At 47.1% G+C, this 18,383-nt stretch overlaps 1 protein-coding gene across 2 annotated transcripts in view; it reads right to left on the minus strand.

The window, feature by feature from the left end:
- LOC115471609 (acylamino-acid-releasing enzyme-like) overlaps positions 1–18,383 on the minus strand; it is a 342,862-nt gene that overhangs the window by 71,927 nt on the left and 252,552 nt on the right. For both annotated transcript variants that reach the window (XM_030205317.1, XM_030205316.1), the window contains exons 15-16: positions 1,029–1,167; positions 253–336 (exon numbers count right to left, since the gene is read on the minus strand). In XM_030205317.1, coding sequence (XP_030061177.1) covers positions 253–336; positions 1,029–1,167 — 223 coding nt within the window. The remainder of the gene's footprint in view (positions 1–252; positions 337–1,028; positions 1,168–18,383) is intronic.

Below are 18,383 nucleotides of genomic sequence, written 5' to 3' on the forward strand. Positions count from 1 at the left end.
GTAAATTTTATTTGAGTTTTAAGGGTGACAAACATCCAAATTCAATACAATAACAATAACAATGTTCTATAACTTCCATTCAATAAGAGAATCTATATAACAGACATTACTTATAAATATGCCTCACATGCTCCTGTGCTGATTGCCTTTCAGCTACATCCCCTGCACTAGTAAATTCACAATTACTTCCTTGCACCAGTAATCTGTCTCATGTGCCCTGTGTGCTAGTAATGCTCCCAGGAAGTGACTGACCATGGGGACTGACAATGAGAGGAAACAGTCTTCCTTCCAGAGGATGGCATGGCAGCAGCAGAAGACTCTCACAGGTAAGCCCATCTGTGAAGGACAGAGAGTGGCATTTACAAACTGAGCAGAGTTGGACATCCATATTTTGGCCCCTCCATAGTCTTAACCAAACGCTCCCAGACCATGCTCCCTTACCATAACATACTGAAGTGTTAGGTATCCTAATCTGAAGGATGTATAAAAAGTAGGCTAGACCAGCCTATTCATCTGTATCTTGAAAAGGAGAGTTCCCAGTTCAATATCTCCAGGCAGGGATGTCTCTGTAGACCATCAATCATGGTCTCCCTTTAATTTGCCCATTCTCTTAGAAAGTTTTGATGCCCAACAATACAGGCTGGGATCTGGCAAAAGCTATGCTCTCCACAAATTGAACGTTTTAATTAATATTTGTTAACATAGAGCCAAGTAAAATTAGACACGTAGCTGTTCAGTTTTGTAAAAGTGCGACCAGGACCGAATTAACAGTAGCTGAAAAAGATAGAACAATGGTACAAATATATATGCGTCTTCATTAAATGTATGCTACCTGCCCACTTAAATAGCATGGCTGTCCAACTCTAGATTGGAGATTAAATTGCTTCTGGGAAGTTGACCTTGCAGAACCTCAGACTGCTCAAATTCACACGTTTAATTTAAATCTTGTGGTTCATGTCAATGGTTACCCATGGCCAGACTCAAACTGCCCTAGACATGGAAAGCATGAATCAAATCCACAAACTTACCATACTTGGGAGTGTCCTGTATGTCAGGGGGCTGGAAAGTGAGGGTCTTCCACTTAATGTCCTGGAAAGGTTCTGCTTTCTCCATACACACCCAGACAATCTCCTGCTCCTTCCCAGCAGAAGGCAAGAAACCAATTTTCTGGTAAGAAAAGAAAGGTAAGAAGTGTGGCCATTAACAAAGACATGAAATCCAATATATTAACTAATTCTACCCACCCGATTTACAAAATCATTCCATCATCCCGCTACTAATTGAAGACAGATTATATATATAATTGAATAAGTAAGTGGCCTGATCTTGGTTACAAAGTGTGAAGTAATCTAGTCCAGATGCGGAGTGAGTGAACGAGTGGGCATTTATTTAAAAATTTATAACCCATTCTATCTCAAAAATTCTAGGTGGGGTACAAGCAATAACATACAGAATGACAATAAAACAAACCACAACTATCAAACAAGACAAAAGTTTTTAAGAAATCTCTTACATGTTTCAACAAGTGCTTGATAGTATTTAATATGTTCAGATGGATGACATGAGTTAGCAGGCAGAAAGGGGCATTTTTGATATGATGTCTAAGTCAGACTTTGGACATTTTGCACAAAACGTCCAAAATCCGAATAGGAAAGAAGGTCATTTTCAAGAAAAGGAAAACATATATCTTTTTGTTTTTAAATACCGTTTTAAACAAGGTTTTGTGCTTGGTACTTTTTTTTGTTTTTTTGTACCATTTTCAAAAAAAAAAAAAAAAAAGTCCAAGTGAAAACGTAGAAAATCAAGCCATTGGGATGTAGGAGAGGCCAGCACTTTTAGTATACTGGCTCCTCAGTCATTCCAGGAGAGCAATGGGGCAGCCTACGGGGCACTGCAGTGAACTTTAAATAAATGTAGATATCTCACTGTTGCTTCCTTATCTTATCTGAGTCCCCCTAAAACCCACTACCCTCAACTGCACACCACTACAATAGCCCTTATGGGTAAAGGTGGTACCTATATGTGGATACAGTGGGTTTCTGGTTAGTTTTGGAGGGCTCACAGTTTCCACCACATGCAACAGGTAGGAGGAGGTATGGGCCTGGGTCCACCTGTCTACAGTGCACCCACCACTAGACTACTCCAGGGACCGGCATGTTGTTCTAATGGACCTGAGTATAGCATCTGTGGCTGGCATAGAGGCTGGTAAGTAATGTTTTTAATCACATTATTGGGGGGTGGGAGGGGGTCAGTGACCACTGGGTGAGTAAGGGGAAGTCATCCCTGATTCCCTCCAGTGATCATCTGGTCATTTAGGATATTGGGTCTCATTTGTTTACTCTTGCCAAAAATATTAGGACTAGGGGGAATGTGATGAAGCTACAAAGTAGTAAATTTAATACTAATCAGAAAAAAGTTTTCTTCACTCAGTGTGTAATTAAACTCTGGAATTTGCTGCCAGAGAATGTGGAAAATGCGGTTAGGTTAGCAGGGTTTAAAAAAAGGTTTGGATGGCTTTCTAAAGGAAAAGTCCATGGATCATATTAAAATGGACTTGGGGAAAATCCACTGCTTATTTCTAGGATAAGCAACATTTTTGGGATCTTGCCAGGTACTTGTGCCCTGGATTGGCCACTGTTGGAAACAAGATGCTGGGCTTCATGGACCTTTGGTCTGTCCCAGTATGGCAATACTTATGTACTTAAGGGTTCTGGTAGTGTGTTCAGAAAGGAAAGGACGAATTCTGGTGATATTATAGAGAAAGAAACGACAGGTTTTAGCAGTCTGTTGAATTTGTGCAGAGAAGGAGAGAGAGGAGTCGAAGATGACCCCAAGGTTACGAGCTGATGACAAGAAGGATAAGAGTATTATCCACAGAGATAGAGAATAGGGAATGAGCTGCGGTTGGTTTAGGGAGAAAGATAAGAAGCTCAGTCTTGGTCATGTTTAGTTTCAGATGGCGGAATTTATGTCTGCAGAGGAAAAAGCCTCAGTCACTGTCGGATATATTATATATTTTTATAGGAGCATTATCATGCATTTAGCTCCATCCAGCTAGATTCTATCATTGGCCTAAAAAACCGCTGTTTTTATACTAATCTTCTGTCTTCTAATTTCCAGTCTTACTTTTTCTTCTTTTTTATTTTTAATTTTATAATATCTCCATATGCCACCCCCACCTTCTAGTTTAAATGCCTAGAAATATATTGTCTTAATTTCTCCCCAAGGAGTTTTTTTCCTGCCACAGGAGTAGCTCTGTATGTGAGAAATGATATCACAGCAATTGAAATGACAGGGACATGGGGAAAGGAAGAAGCGATATGGATCACCTTAAAAAGAGATGATAGAACCTCTGTCCACGTGGGTGTTGTCTACAGACCTCCGACTCAAATGGAGGAACTAGATAAAGTTCTGATCGCAGATATTCAAAAATTGGGAAAGAAGAGAGAGGTTCTGTTGCTGGGAGATTTCAATCTGCCGGATGTAGATTGGAAGATTCCATCTGCGGAATCGGAAAGAAGTAGAGAGATTGTCTTTTCAAAGTGCTCTGCTCAGACAAATGGTGACTGAACCCACAAGGGAGGGAGTGACGCTGGATCTGGTGCTCACAAATAGGGATAGTGTGTCAAATGTCCGAGTGGGTGCCCACCTGGGCAGCAGAGACCATCCAACAGTTTGGTTTGATATGACAGCTGAAGTGGAGGGCAGCCACTCAAAACTCAACGTCCTGGATTTCAAGCATGCTGACTTTAGTAAAATGGGGGAATACCTGAGGAAGGAGCTGATGGGCTGGTAGGACATACGAGAGGTGGAAAGACAGTGGTCCAGGCTGAAAGAAGCTATAAATAAGGCCACAAACCTTTATGTAAGGACAGTAAATAAAAGCAAGAGGAAAAGGAAACCGATATGGTTCTCCAAGCAAGTGGCTGAGAAAATAAAGGCTAAAGAGTTGGCATTCCTGAAATACAGAAAAACTCAAGAAGAGAAACACAGAGAGAAATACCGGATGAAACTGAAAGAAGCCAAGAGAGAGATACGTCTGGCGAAAGCACAAGCGGAAGAACAAATGGCTAGAAACGTAAGAAGGGGTGACAAAAATTTCTTCAGGTATATTACACAATACACAATATCAACCGGACAAAGGGGAGCCGGTTGATATTGTGTATCTGGATTTTCAAAAGGCATTTGACAATGTACCTCATGAAAGGCTACAGAGGAAATTGGAGGGTCATGGGATAGGAGGAAATGTTCTATTGTGGATTAAAAATTGGTTGAAGGATAGGAAACAGAGAGTGGGGTTAAATGGGCGGTATTCACAATGAAGAAGGGTAGTTAGTGGGGTTCCTCAGGGGTCTGTGCTAGGACCGCTGCTTCTTAATATATTTATAAATGATTTAGAGATAGGAATAACTAGCAAGGTAATTACATTTGCTGATGACACAAAGTTATTCAAAGTCGTTAACTCGCGACAGGATTGTGAAAAATTACAGAAGGACCTTACGAGACTGGGAGACTGGGCGGCTAAATGGCAGATGACGTTTAATGTGAGCAAGTGCAAGGTGATGCATGTGGGAAAAAAGAACCCGAATTATAGCTACGTCATGCAAGGAGTTATGGACCAAGAAAGGGATCTGGGTGTCGTCGTCGATAATACACTGAAACCTTCTGCTCAGTGTGCTGCTGCTGCGGCTAGGAAAGCGAAAAGAATGTTGTGTATTATTAGGAAAGGTATGGAAAACAGGTGTGAGGATGTTATAATGCCATTGTATCGCTCCATGATGCAACTGCACCTTGAGTATTGTGTTGAATTCTGGTCGCCGCATCTCAAGAAAGATATAGTAGAATTGGAAAAGGTGCAGCGAAGGGCGACTAAAATGATAGCGGGGATGGGACGACTTCCCTATGAAGAAAGACTAAGGAGGCTAGGGCTTTTCAGCTTGGAGAAGAGATGGCTGAGGGGAGACATGATAGAGGTATATAAAATAATGAGTGGAGTGGAACAGGTGGATGTGATGCATCTGTTCACGCTTTCCAAAAATACTAGGACTAGGGGGCATGCAATGAAACTACAGTGTAGTAAATTTAAAACAAATCGGAGAAAATGTTTCTTCACTCAACGCATAATTAAACTCTGGAACTCGTTGCCGGAGAACGTGGTGAAGGCGGTTAGCTTGGCAGAGTTTAAAAAGGGGTTAGACAGTTTCCTAAAGGACAAGTCCATAAACCGCTACTAAATGGACTTGGGAAAAATCCACAATTCCAGGAATAACATGTATAGAATGTTTGTACGTTTGGGAAGCTCGTCAGGTGCCCTTGGCCTGGATTGGCCGCTGTCGTGGACAGGATGCTGGGCTCGATGGACCCTTGGTCTTTTCCCAGTGTGGCATTACTTATGTACTTATTAGTAAAAGGAGGAAGACAAAAAAGGGAATTGTGAGACTGAAAGATGTGGCGAACCGCTATGTAGATAATGATGAAGAAAAAGCAAATTTGCTAAACAGATACTTTTATTCTGTTTTCACAGAAGAAAATTCTGGAGAAGGACCAAGATTGATTGGCAAAAGTACATATGAGAATGAAGTGGATAGAGCACCGTTCACGGAAGAGTGTGTGTATGAACAACTTGAAAATCTAAAGGTGGACAAAACCATGGGACCGGAGGGGATCCACCCCAGGATATTAAGGGAGCTCAGAGAGGTTCTGGCGGGTCCTCTTAAAGATTTGTTTAATAAATCTTTGGAGACGGGAGAGGTTCTGTGGGATTGGAGAACGGTGGATGTGGTCCCTCTTCACAAAAGTGGTGATAGGGAAGAAGCTGGAAACTACAGGCCGGTAAGCCTCACTTCAGTTATTGGAAAAGTAATGGAAGCGATGCTGAAGGAAAGGATAGTGAATTTCGTGGAAGCCAATAAGTTACAAGATCCGAGACAACATGGTTTTACCAAAGGTAAATCGTGCCAAACAAATCTCATTGAATTCTTTGACTGGGTGACTGGAGAATTAAATCATGGACATGCTATAGACGTAATCTACTTAGATTTCAGCAAAGCTTTTGATATGGTTCCCCACAGGAGGCTCTTGAATAAACTTGACAGGTTGAAGATAGGACCCGACATGGTGAACTGGATTAGGAACTGGTTGACGGACAGATGACAGAGGGTGGTGGTTAATGGAATTCGCTCGGATTAGGGAAAGGTGAGTAGTGGAGTGCCTCAGGGATCGGTGCTGGGGCTGATTCTGTTCAATATATTTGTGAGTGGCATTGCCGAAGGGTTAGAAGGTAAAGTTTGCCTTTGCGAATGATACTAAGATTTGTAACAGAGTGGACACCCGGGAGGGAGTGGAAAACATGAAAAAGGATCTGCAGAAGCTAGAAGAATGGTCTAAGGTTTGGCAATTAAAATTCAATGCGAAGAAATGCAAAGTGATGCACTTAGGGAGTAGAAATCCACGGGAGATGTATGTGTTAGGTGGTGAGAGTCTGATATGTACAGACGAGGAGAGGGATCTTGGGGTGATAGTATCTGAGGATCTGAAGGTGACGAAACAGTGTGACAAGGCGGTGACCGTAGCTAGAAGGTTGCTAGGCTGTACAGAGAGAGGTGTGACCAGCAGAAGAAAGGAGGTGTTGATGCCCCTGTATAAGTCGTTAGTGAGGCCCCACCTGGAGTATATGTGTTCAGTTTTGGAGGCCGTATCTTGCTAAGGATGTAAAAAGAATTGAAACGGTGCAAAGAAAAGCTACAAAAATGGTACAGGATTTGCTTTACAAGAAGTATGAGGAGAGACTTGCTGACCTGAACATGTATACCCTGGAGGAAAGGAGAAACAGGGGTGATATGATACAGACGTTCAAATATTTGAAAGGTATTAATCCGCAAACGAGCCTTTTCCGTAGATGGGAAGGTGGTAGAACTAGAGGACATGAAATGAGATTGAAGGGGGGCAGACTCAAGAAAAATGTCAGGAAGTATTTTTTCACGGAAAGAGTGGTGGATACTTGGAGAACTCTTTTATTAAAAAAGAAACGCAAAGCCATACAGAAACATATAACCCCAAACCAAATATATACAAACAAGTCCCCCACCTTAAATCCACCTATCTACCTATATACACTGTCAACCCCCACCCATCCTAAAATGAAATTAAATGAACATAAAATTCAAATAAAACTCGAAGCCAATTCAAAATAAACTGTCCAACCCCTCTATGGAGGTTTCAAGTGCACATGCCTCCACCAAACATTGGTTCTTGCTATCCCCTCCGCCACCCGTTCCCACTGGGCTACCCCCTGGACCGCCCGAACCACCTCCCAACTAACGCTGTCGGCTGATCGGTAGTCCTGGTGCAAGGAGACCCCACACCGAGCCATCCAGAGGCTAAACCGGAGTATCACCGAGATGAGGAACTCCGTCACCGGATCTAACCCCCCACCTCCCCCCTGCCGCCCGTAAACCCAATCTGCATATGAATATGAATTAAAACTCGGGATGTGTAATAATGCTGCTACCCTGCCACATACCATTCGTGTAAAGGGGCATTCCCTCCCCACGCACTCCCCCCTTGGGCAATCCCGTTCCTGCACATTCCTGTAGTTAATATTCCCTCTGACATACAATTTCCCGTGAAAAGACAGCCAAGCAATGTCTCTGTATTTCGGCGGGATCCTCCGTGAGGCCACCAACCGCAAGCCCTGCCTCAGCACTGGACCAGGTGCATCCTTCAGTACCAGGGGCGATGAGAATGTTTGGGACCTCACCCGTTCCACCCATACCTCCCTCCTCCCTGTCTTTATTTCCTCTGCCAAAATTCCCCAAACTCGTACCAGCCGAACTAAGGGCCTATAGTACCCAACCTGGTCCGGAGCCCCCTTCCTTACCACCCCCACCCTCCTTCCCAACTTCCACGGGAGCCAGAATCTCTCCCACCAAGACAGAACGCTACCTGCCCATCCTGGCGGATCTCTGTCCAGTGCCCGTCCCAGGTTAAACTGAATAAACAGGGAGCTAAAGAAAAGTACAGGGTTTACCATCCCTACCCCCCCCTCTTCCCGGGCCAAGTATGTGATGTTACGCTTGACCGGGTTCAGCCGATTCCCCCACAACATCTGAAAAAAAACACTATATAGGGTGGTATAACAATGCACTGGCAACAAACAAATATAACTGATAAACAAAAACATAGGCACCAGGTGAGATTTAATCAGCTGAACCCGGTCAGTCATGGACATCCTCCACCCTTTCCATCTGTCAACCTTTTCCTTAGCTCCCTGTATGCACCGCTGCCAATTAAAGGTTGCATAATCCCCCTGTTCAAAATATACCCCTAATACCCGCAGTCTGCTAATGGCCTCCGGAAACTCCCCTCCCAAATCAAAAGAGCCCCCTGGAGGACCCACCCACAGACTCTGACTTTTCTGGAAGTTTATCAAAGCCCCTGTAGCCTGTGAGTACCCAGAAATGACCCCTTTCAATTTCTCCCCCTCTGTTGTGTCCGCCACCCACACCGTGACATCATCAGCGTAAGCCACCACCCTTAATTGAGACCCTGTACACACCTCCACCCCCCGAAGTCCCTCCTTCCCTCCCTGCTCTAACCACCTAACAAAGGGATCAATTGCAAAAGCATAAAGTACCGGGCTTAAAGGACATCCCTGCCGCACCCCTGCTGTCACCCCGAACCTATTCCCTTTCCAACCGTTCACCAGGGGAAAACACCGTGCCCTCGTGTACAATAAACGTAATTGAGCCACCCAATCCCTAGGAAACCCATAGTGCTCTAAAACCTGCCAAAGAAACGCCCACTGTACCCTGTCAAAAGCCTTATCCTGATCTAATGCCACCATTAGTCTTCCTTCCCCCCGACTATGTTCCACACCTTCCCTTACCCAAGCCGCTGCCTCCAGAACCCCCCTCCCCTTAATCCCACAGGCCTGTGAACTTGCCAACACCCCCCCCCACCACCTCCTTCATCCTATTCAGAAGCATATGCGCGAATATCTTCCGATCACCATTGAGCAGGGCAATCGGACGCCAGTTGGCCAAGGACTCTGGATCTTTTCCCTTACTCAGAAGAATCAACGCCGCCTCGGTCAGGGATTGGGGTAAAACCCCCTGCTGACGTGCAGCCTCCCAGACTTGCAGCAGGATTGGGGCCAGAAGGTGCTTAAATGCCTGATAGTACTCTGTTGTGAGTCCATCTGGCCCTGGTGCTGTCTTCCTCCTTAAGGCCCCAATGGCCTCTTCTACCTCCCCCAGAGACCAGGGGCGCAACAGGGCCTGAAGAGATGGGCCCCCCCCTTCCCACCCCCGGTGTCCCCGCAATATAGTGACCCATCACTTCCTTATCCACTTGCTTATCTGAAAAAAAAACGTGCAAAGTGCTCTTCCACCACCTTTAAAATCCCCTCCTTCGACACCTGAACTACCCCTCCCATGTCCCTTAAACCCCCCACAATCCTATGCTCCCTCCGCTCCTTGCAACACATAAATGGGTCTGGGCTGACCAATTTCCCAAAGTCCCGTTCATAGACCAAGGAGGCATATCGATCATACTGGACCTTTTCAAGTTGCTCCTGCAAATCCAGAATATCCTCCTTTCTCCCTCCATTGGAGAGTAGATAGTCCCTTCGTTTCTTAATGGCAGTCCCCAGCCGAGTTCTCTCCCTTCCTTCTCTCCGAGCTTGACGGGTGAAAAAAAACCTCGTCCGCCTCTTCACTAACTCCCACCACTCTCCAATGGAGGGAAAAATACCCTGGATCGAAAGCTGGTCACCCAAAAAGGCCCGATATTCCTCCTTGACCTTCTCATCGGTAACTCATTTCAGGTTAAGCCGCCATAACCCCCTCCCCGGCCTATGCCCTGCCCACACCTCCACCAACACCAGTTTATGGTCCGAGAAGTCCACGTCCACCAACCTGGGCCCCTGAACGCATGCCCCTTCCCGGACCAAAAATCTGTCTATCCTGCTCCTACACTGTCCCCGTGCAAATGTGAAACCCTCCACCTCTGGTGAAAATTCAAGGTGCACATCTACCAACCCTGCCCCTTTCATTATCCCAGCTAGCCGTATCCCATCATACCTCACCTGCGCTGCCCTTCCTCCACTATCCTGTTTCCTCAAAATGGTGTTAAAATCCCCCCCCCAAACCACCTGACGTGCCGTGTATAAATAAGGTTTAATTTTACCAAATAACCGTGAACGTTCCCTCTTACTTTGTGGCCCATAAACATTAATAATCCGGGAAGCCACCCCGTGCCACAAAACATCCACCACCAAACACCTCCCTACTCCTAATTCCATCACCCTTTGAATCTGTACCTTATGTGTTTTAAATAATATCCCTACCCCCCCATACCTGTCCCCTGCCAAGCCCCAAACCGAAGGCCCCCATCTCCAGGCCCTCCTCGCACGCCTGATCGCCTCCATAGTTTGCAAGCGTGTCTCCTGGATTAGGAAACAGTCTGCCTGGATCATGGAGAGGCCCTCAAAGGCCAAACATTGCGCCCTCTGGGAGGCCACACTCGCCACATTCAGAGAGGCAAATAATAATATAATACCTGCCATTATGTAGGTAAAGATGACTGTCTCCCAACCTCTTCCTGCTGAACTGCTTCCTTCACATCACCCCTACCTACAGCCCAGACCCCTTCTTCAACCACTTCTTCCTCCGCCCAATCCCTAACCCCGGCTTCAAAACCTCCCTCCTTCCCCACCCCCTCCCCCCCTCCCTTCTTCCTTCCCTTCTTCTTCTTAGACTCATCCAACCCCCCCTCCTCTTCAGACAAAGACAAACCCCCCCGCCCTCCTTCCTCTATTTGCCCCCCCTCCCCCCTCTGATCCCCTCCCACCCCCTGAACCTTCCCCCTCTCACTCCCGTGATCCTTCCCCTGTAGAGCTCGAATTCTATCTGATCGCCTCATAAGCTTCTCCCCCTCTCCTGCCCCCCCTCTTCCCCCCTCCCCGTCCAACCCGCCCCCACCATCCACACTAATCTCCATCCTCCTAACCTTCCCCCCTTCTTCTTACGCTTACCCCCCTCTCCCTCCACCCCCTCTAATTTCCTCTTTCCTTCCTCCCCTCCCCCCACAACCCCACCGACCCCTTCCCCTTCTTCTTCCACCACCTCCTCCTCCTCTGCCAAAACCTGAAACCGGTTTCCTGTCTCCCTCTCTTGCCGAGTCCCCTCTCCTGACCCCCCTGAAATCCCTCTACCCTTCCCCTTCACCCCCCTCTGCTTCTTGGGGACCTGGGCCCACTCATCTACCCCTTCCAGCCCTTGCCCCTGTTTCCTCACCTGTGCTGCTGCCTCTGGAACCCCCACCTCCACAACCTCCCTCTGTGCCCCCCTTGCCCCCTGATCCCGACCCTGAACCCCCCCTCCCCCCACCCCCTCCTCCTGCACCTCCTCTTCCCTCCCCCCCTCTTCCCTCCCCCCATTATGCGACGCCCTAGGGCAGTCCCGGAAGGCATGCCCCAGACCACCACAAAGATTGCACCTGATCGAAGAACACTCTTCGGTGGGATGATCTTTCGATCCGCACTTAGCACATTGCTGTACTGGGCAGGACATGCTAAAATGGCGGAAAGACCCACACCGAAAACATTGTCTTGGCTGTCCCTTGTAAAAACACAGGATTCTGTCCCTTCCAATAAAAGCCGCTGAAGGAATGTGTTGTACTACCTGCCCTACCTGGTGAAGTTTAACCAAAGCCCCCCACCCCCCCGCCCAGACTCTACTTGGATCCGGGAGCTTGGTCAATGGAGTCCTCAACTCGGCATACCTGTGCAGCCAAAAGGCCAAGTCTGCCCCTGAGATGGACTCGTTACGGACTAGCAGAGTCACCTGCACCAGATCTGGCCGACTGATGGGAACTACCCTATAACATTTCCAATCCCCCCTTCCTCTTACCCCCTCATACTTTTCCCAGAAGACCTCCATGCCTCTCTGGGTCAGAAAACTGACATCGTATTCTGGGAGATTAACTGGATGAATACAGGCATAGAGGTCTTCTGGGACAAACCCTAACTCCAAAACTAGTTTCAACACTGTATCACGTGAAGGCATTCCCCCCTCCCCCACCCACTTGATTTGGACCACATTCCTTCTCTTGGGCGGTTGCCCATCACCCCTACCTCCCCTGAACCCAGCATCTGTGTTATTACTAAAGGAAAACTGCCCCTTCCCTCTTCCTCCTTCCCTATTAACCACATCTGCAAAGGAGGGCTGACCCTGCCTCCACTGACTTCCCCTCCTCCCTGAGCTTATCCCTTCCTTGCCTGAAGATCCCTTCCCCCCCACCTGCTGATCCTGCCCACCCCCTTTACCTTCCCTTACCATCTCCCCATCAACCCCCTCCCCCCTTCCACAAACTGGAACAGCAACCCGTTCACCAACCTTTTCACCAACAGAACAGTTCCCCAAACCCTCTGCCCCTTCCCCCTTACCCCCCTCCCTCACATCACAAATCAACATATCCTGAACATCATCCCCTCCCCCTCCCCCCTGCCCACAGTCAGTGCCCAGAGAACTGAGCCCCCTGGAATCTATAACCAGTTCTGAACAGTCCTTAGCTTTCACAATGCTTCCCTGGGAGTGAGCTCCCTCTGCCTGGGCTGCAGATCCCCCAGCAATATCTTCTGTCAGAGAGACTGCTGATACACTCTGAGGAGAGCTCTGTTCTCCCTGCACCAGCAGGTCCCGCGTGAGGCTGCTTACAGTTTTTACAGAGCCAGAGTTTATCTCCTCTTCCCTTCTGTGCTGGGGATTCCCTGAGCTTGGTTGTGCTACTGAATCCACCACTTGTGGCTGTAAACCTGGTGCCTCAATCAGGGAGCTAACTAAGCTCACCTGTGTCTGCAGCCCTAAGACCTGCTGTTCATTAGTGTCCACACTCCCAATGTCAGTATGCTTTCCAGCTTGCTTTCCAGTGTTCACCTTCCCTGTCAAACTGTTGCCTGCATCACTGTTGGGTAGTGCAGGCACTTTTTGTGAAATAACACAAAACCCCAAGTCACCGTCCTCAGTTTCAAAGACAGCAGAATATGTAGGCTGACTGAGTTCCAACTCCATTGTGTTTTCAGCCATATTCTCTGCAGCACCACCTGAGGTCTCTTCAACTCCTTCCCTCTCTTCCCTGGCAGCTGCCTCTAAGGTAAGGTTTGCAGGGTTCTGAGTTGCTAGATTCTTCATAAATTGTAAAGTGTCTTGACTGCTTGTCCCCACCACATTATCTACTGCAACCTGGTGTTTTGTAAAACAATCCTCAGATACCAACTCTTCTGTTTCCTCTGGCTGATTCTGGTTTGGCACTGTCCTGGGTTGAAATCTTTCCCTGGTAATATAAAGTTCCCTTAAAGGGTTATCAGAGCCCTTCTTCAGGGAGTCCAACACCTTTATTTTCAGGCAAAGCTGCTTTCTCAAACGAGCTTCTTCCTTTCCATACAGACTCTTCTGTGCTGCTGGGGCCAACTTCTGCAGGGTTCTAGCCCTGTTTAGTTTTTTTCCCAGCACTTCCACCTCCTTCCCCAGGGCTTCAATCCTCCTCACCCTGTCCACGATACCTCTGGCTGAAGAATCAGGGCTGCTGCTTCCCAGCTGCCCTACCCCCTCCTCCTCCTCTTCCTCAGACCACTCATCCTCACTGTACAACGGGTCCAGCACCGGCTGAAGCTCCTGACCCTCTTCCATCCTCTGTTCTGCCACTTTCTGGGCCTGCGGGACTCTCACCCTCTGCCTCCCCTCTCCCATGCTCTTCGTGCTCCTTACCCGGTAACCGCTGGGTCATGGGAGGGGTGCTGGGTCTACTGTCCCCCCTGGACCTCGAGGCTCCACGGTCCAGGGGACTCCGCTCTCTTCTCCCAGGGGCCAGGCTCGGCTGAGAGCTGCTTCTCCGTCTCTCCTGGTAGCTGGGCCCGGCCGTTTCCCGAGCCGGGCCCTGCCCTGAGGAGCGCTCCCCAGAGCCCTGCCTCATGGCTGGGAAGGGAGCTAGGCCTTGCTCCCCTCCCTTCCTCCAACCACAGAGCCTCCTGTAGTATGTCCTTCTCCTTCAGTGTCTAGCTACACACTGACTTGGAATGCCCTCCCGCGGGAGTGGTGGAAATGAAAACGGTAACGGAATTCATACACATAAAGGAATCCTGCTCAGAAGGAACGGATCCTCGGAAGCTTAGCGGAGATTGGGTGGCAGAGCCGGTGGTGGGAGGCAGGGCTAGTGCTGGGCAGACTTCTACGGTCTGTGCCCTGAAAATGGCAGATACAAATCAAGGTCCGTTATACACATAAAGTAGCACATATCTTGTTGGGCAGACTGGATGGACCGTACAGGGCTTTCTCTTCCATCATCTACTATGTTACTATCTCAAGCATTGCAAAATTTCCCAATCCACCATGGATTTGTGATTTGTCTAACTACGGAATGAGGCGCACTTATTTTTCATACGGACATTATCAGCAGAGGAGGAAATGGTGCACACAGGAAAACATAGTAAATGTGGGCAGTGTAAATCATGCAACATTATGAAAGAATGTATAGTATTTATGAACCCTGTTGATAGAAAGAAGTATGATTAAAAGTATTGTACAGATTGCACATCAGATTACGTGATCTACACTTTACAGTGTCCGTGTAAAAAAGTGTAAGTGGTATGAATGAGCATAGATTTAACATATAACACAAAAACTTGACTGCCCCTTTAACAACACACTGCATAAAGTTTCAACACACTTTGGAAGATTTTCAATGCGTAGTCATAGATAGAGTATTACCTACGAAAAGAGGAGATGATACAGATAAAAGACTCACCCAAAGGGAACAAAGATGGATTTTCAATTTGAAGTCGGTAGAACCGGAAGGGTTAAATAATAGAATTGAATGGTCAACCTTGTTTTAAGGCACTCTACTATGTATGTCTCGGCGTCAGTTTCAATGGTAGCCACCATTTTCTAATGCAGATTACAGTGGGGCCAGAATGAGTGAGCAGTAATTATGACCTGTACGTCAGTTGGCAAGATAAGAGTCTATGTGGTATTATTGAGAATTTTTGGTGATAACTATATTTTTAAGAGTAAGCAATTATTGGCCTTCCCTGAAGAAGCGAAGGTGAAACGGCTAGTCCGTATGAAAGATAAGTGCTCCTCTTTCCGTAGTTAGAAAAATCACAAATCCATGGTGATTTGGGGAATTTTGAAATGCTTGTGTCACGTATGTGGCCGTGACCCCTCTCCGACTCACCGTATTTCCTGTGGTCAGCTTCTGAGCTGGCTTCTGTCTGTTCTTTGTGAGTTAGTTCTGTCTCTGTCTCTGTGTGCTGGCTGCATTAGATTGTCTGTGTGTTGTCACCCGTTCCAGATTTCAGCGCAGTCCAGTCCGGATCTTCCAGGCTGCCAGACTTGCTTGTTTTGTTTGACCCTGCACTGCACCCGTAGCTGCCTGATGATTGCTGCAGCTGAAGCTCAGCTGCTACTGGGCTTATTAGCCATTTGGAACCTCTCTGCCTTTGCATTGTGTCTAATGCCCTGGTATGTTGGTGCTTTTGCACTTCAGCCTGAGTTTGTTTCCTTGCTCTAGTTCTTGCCTGAAGTCTTGCCTGTTCTAGTTAGTCTATGTTTAGTTTAGGGTACTGCTTGTTTCCCAGTCTTGTGTCTTGTTTGTATGTCTTTGTCTAGTTCTGGGTTTATCTGTGTTTGTTCCCTGCTTCAGTGGCTGCTTGCAGCTTACAGTTCAGTCTCCTGTCTAGCTGTGTTTGTTCCCTGTTTCAGTGGCTGCTCGCAGCTTTCAGTCCTGTCCTTTAGCCTATCCTTTCCCTACCTTGCTGTCCCTGTGCTGCCTAGCTGTTAGCCAGTCCTGCCCTGTCCAGTAAGTCCTGCTGGCCACCTGAAGCCTTGAGCTCAACTCTTGGTGGAAAGTGGCCAGGTGCAGGTGAAGCCTAACTGTTTGTCAGAGATCTGCCCTGTCTCTAGCGTGGGTGGTTTTGCCTGCCACTGCCGCTCCTTGGCAGTGGTCCAAGGGCTCACAAACCCAGTGTCCAGCTTTGAAAACGTGACAGCTTGAGATATTATAAAATTAAAAAGAAAAAGTAAGATTCGAAAAAAAGACAGATTAGTATAAAAACCTAAAAACCCTCTGTTTTTATACTAATCTTCTGCCAATGATAAAGTCTAGCTGGATGGAGTTAGATGCTTCACACGGCTCCTATTAAAATATATAATATATCCGCCAGTGATTGAGGCTTTTTCTCTGAAGATATAAATTCCCCAAATGATGTTTTAAACTGATCACTATTTTGGTTAGCACATTGAAAATGCAACCATACCATGCCTCTATGGTTATGTTCCAGAAAAAAGTTGACTGGAGTCAACGGGACTCATTTTCAAAGCACTTAAAGTAACTTTATAAGTAAGTGCTTTGAAACTATGCCTCTATGTTACTTTGTTAGTCTAATTACTTTGAAAATACAGCTCACTGTTGTCCCACAAGTTTTTAACTTTTCTTGGGTATCCAGATAAAGTATTTGTGGGTTTTATGTAGGGGTAGAAAGTGATCTTGTATTTTGCACCCTACAATAGATAATCCCTTTTTATTTTTATTTCTTCTATGCTGTACTACTTACAGAGAATGTGATTTCTCAGTGTTTCCTTTTCTAATTTTGGTCCTTTATTCTGTAATTGGTGAGGATTGGTCTGCGTTCTGTGAGTGACCAAAGTGAGAGATTCTGCTGGCATGTAATTTGTGCATGGAGCATAGGAGTCTGACTTGTCTGGTTTTTCCAATAGGAAGCATATTGTGGTTCTGTACATTCACTACTGTCTTTTTAAAGGTACAGTTACTGATATTTGTGTGTTCAGAATTGATACTGTTAAGCTTGTTACATAGGCTCTGAGAAGCTTCTTTGCAGGATTTAGTGTTACTTTACAAAGTAATTTGGCAAACAATTCTTTATTTGTGTGCTCCTTAAGGGGGTGGAAGGCACACCTTCAGGAACTCCAGGGACTTGAACTGGCTCATGTCAGCTTCAGAGGAGAGAAAGCAGTAGAACCAGAGGAAGGGACAAGAAGATTTATTTTATTAATACAGCTTAATAAGGTATTTTATATTTCTTATAAAGTTGAGGAGGTGATTTAGTATGTCTGAGGTGATTTAGTATGTCTGTTATATAAGTTGCTATTCTCGCACGGCTTGGGATTTGAGTTGATGTTTGTATTTTATACTAATGTTACTGTCACGGAACCCAGGTTGGTGAGCCCTTGGGCTGCAGCCAGGCTGCAGCAGACAAGTCCTCTGGGGAGGCGCAAAGCAGAGGCGAACCAGGCACTGATTACAAACAGGATACCAGACATGGCAAATAGACAGAGCACACACAAGACAAGCAACAAGCACATCCAGAAAAGGGAGACAGACCTCTCAGGCAGGCCTCATGGCCGATCCAGAACCCACTCGTACAGAGTCCAAGAGTATGGGCCTCACAGCCGAACTGAAACCGAATCACACCAGAGGGAAGGGAAAAGAAACAGAAGGGAATCTCTTGAGCAAGTACTACTCAAGCAGTGCACACACACTGCACTAAACAGAGCCACAAACAAGGGGTCAAAAGACCCTACACACAGCCACAAGAAACTGAAGGGGAAAAGACAATCCCACTTAAGACTCAAATGGTAGAAACCGCAAGTAAAAGATAAGAAAGCACAGGACTGGGCTTAGAACCCTAGCTATAAATGAATAGTCCTAACCAAGTCAAAAAGACATCACACAGAGAGGTAGCACAGGGCTGGGCTTGTAGTCCCAGCCAGACAGAAGAACCACCCACTCAAGCACAAACAGAACCAAACAGAGAGGACACTCAGGGCTGTGCTAGATCCAGTGGTGTGCTGGAGCCGGCTCGCACCGGCTCGCAAGAGCTGGTTGTTACATTTTTTACCCTCTTGGGAGCCGGTTGTTCTTCAGGGCGAGCTGGCTCTCCTCCCTCCCTCCCCCGAGCTACAGTGTCCCAGTGAAGAAGGCAACCACCCTGCATGGGAGTCACGCGAAGCGATGGAAGCCTCAGAATGAATGGGAAGGAAGAAAAGTAGATGGAGAAAACAAAAAAAACTATAGTCAGAAATGCCCCTTGCGCCTCCTCCACTTCATAGCCCGGTGGCCGCTTCGACCGTTGGTCACAGCCCGCTATCTACTGTCACCCTGGGCACGACGCTTCCAGACTTCCAGTGGCGGCCTTGCGAGACTTCTGCTGAAGTCTTGGAAGCCGCCCTTGTAAGTCTCGGCAGCCATTTTGAAGAGCGTAGCGCCGCGGGAGAGTAAGCTCCGGCAGTGGGCAGGAAAGACTGGGGATCTTTCCTGCCTGCCCCGAAGCCACCAGACAACTTGGGGGGCTGGAGGTGGGGCAG

This window comes from Microcaecilia unicolor, chromosome 6, assembly GCF_901765095.1.
Source record: "Microcaecilia unicolor chromosome 6, aMicUni1.1, whole genome shotgun sequence".
Lineage (NCBI taxonomy): Eukaryota > Metazoa > Chordata > Amphibia > Gymnophiona > Siphonopidae > Microcaecilia > Microcaecilia unicolor.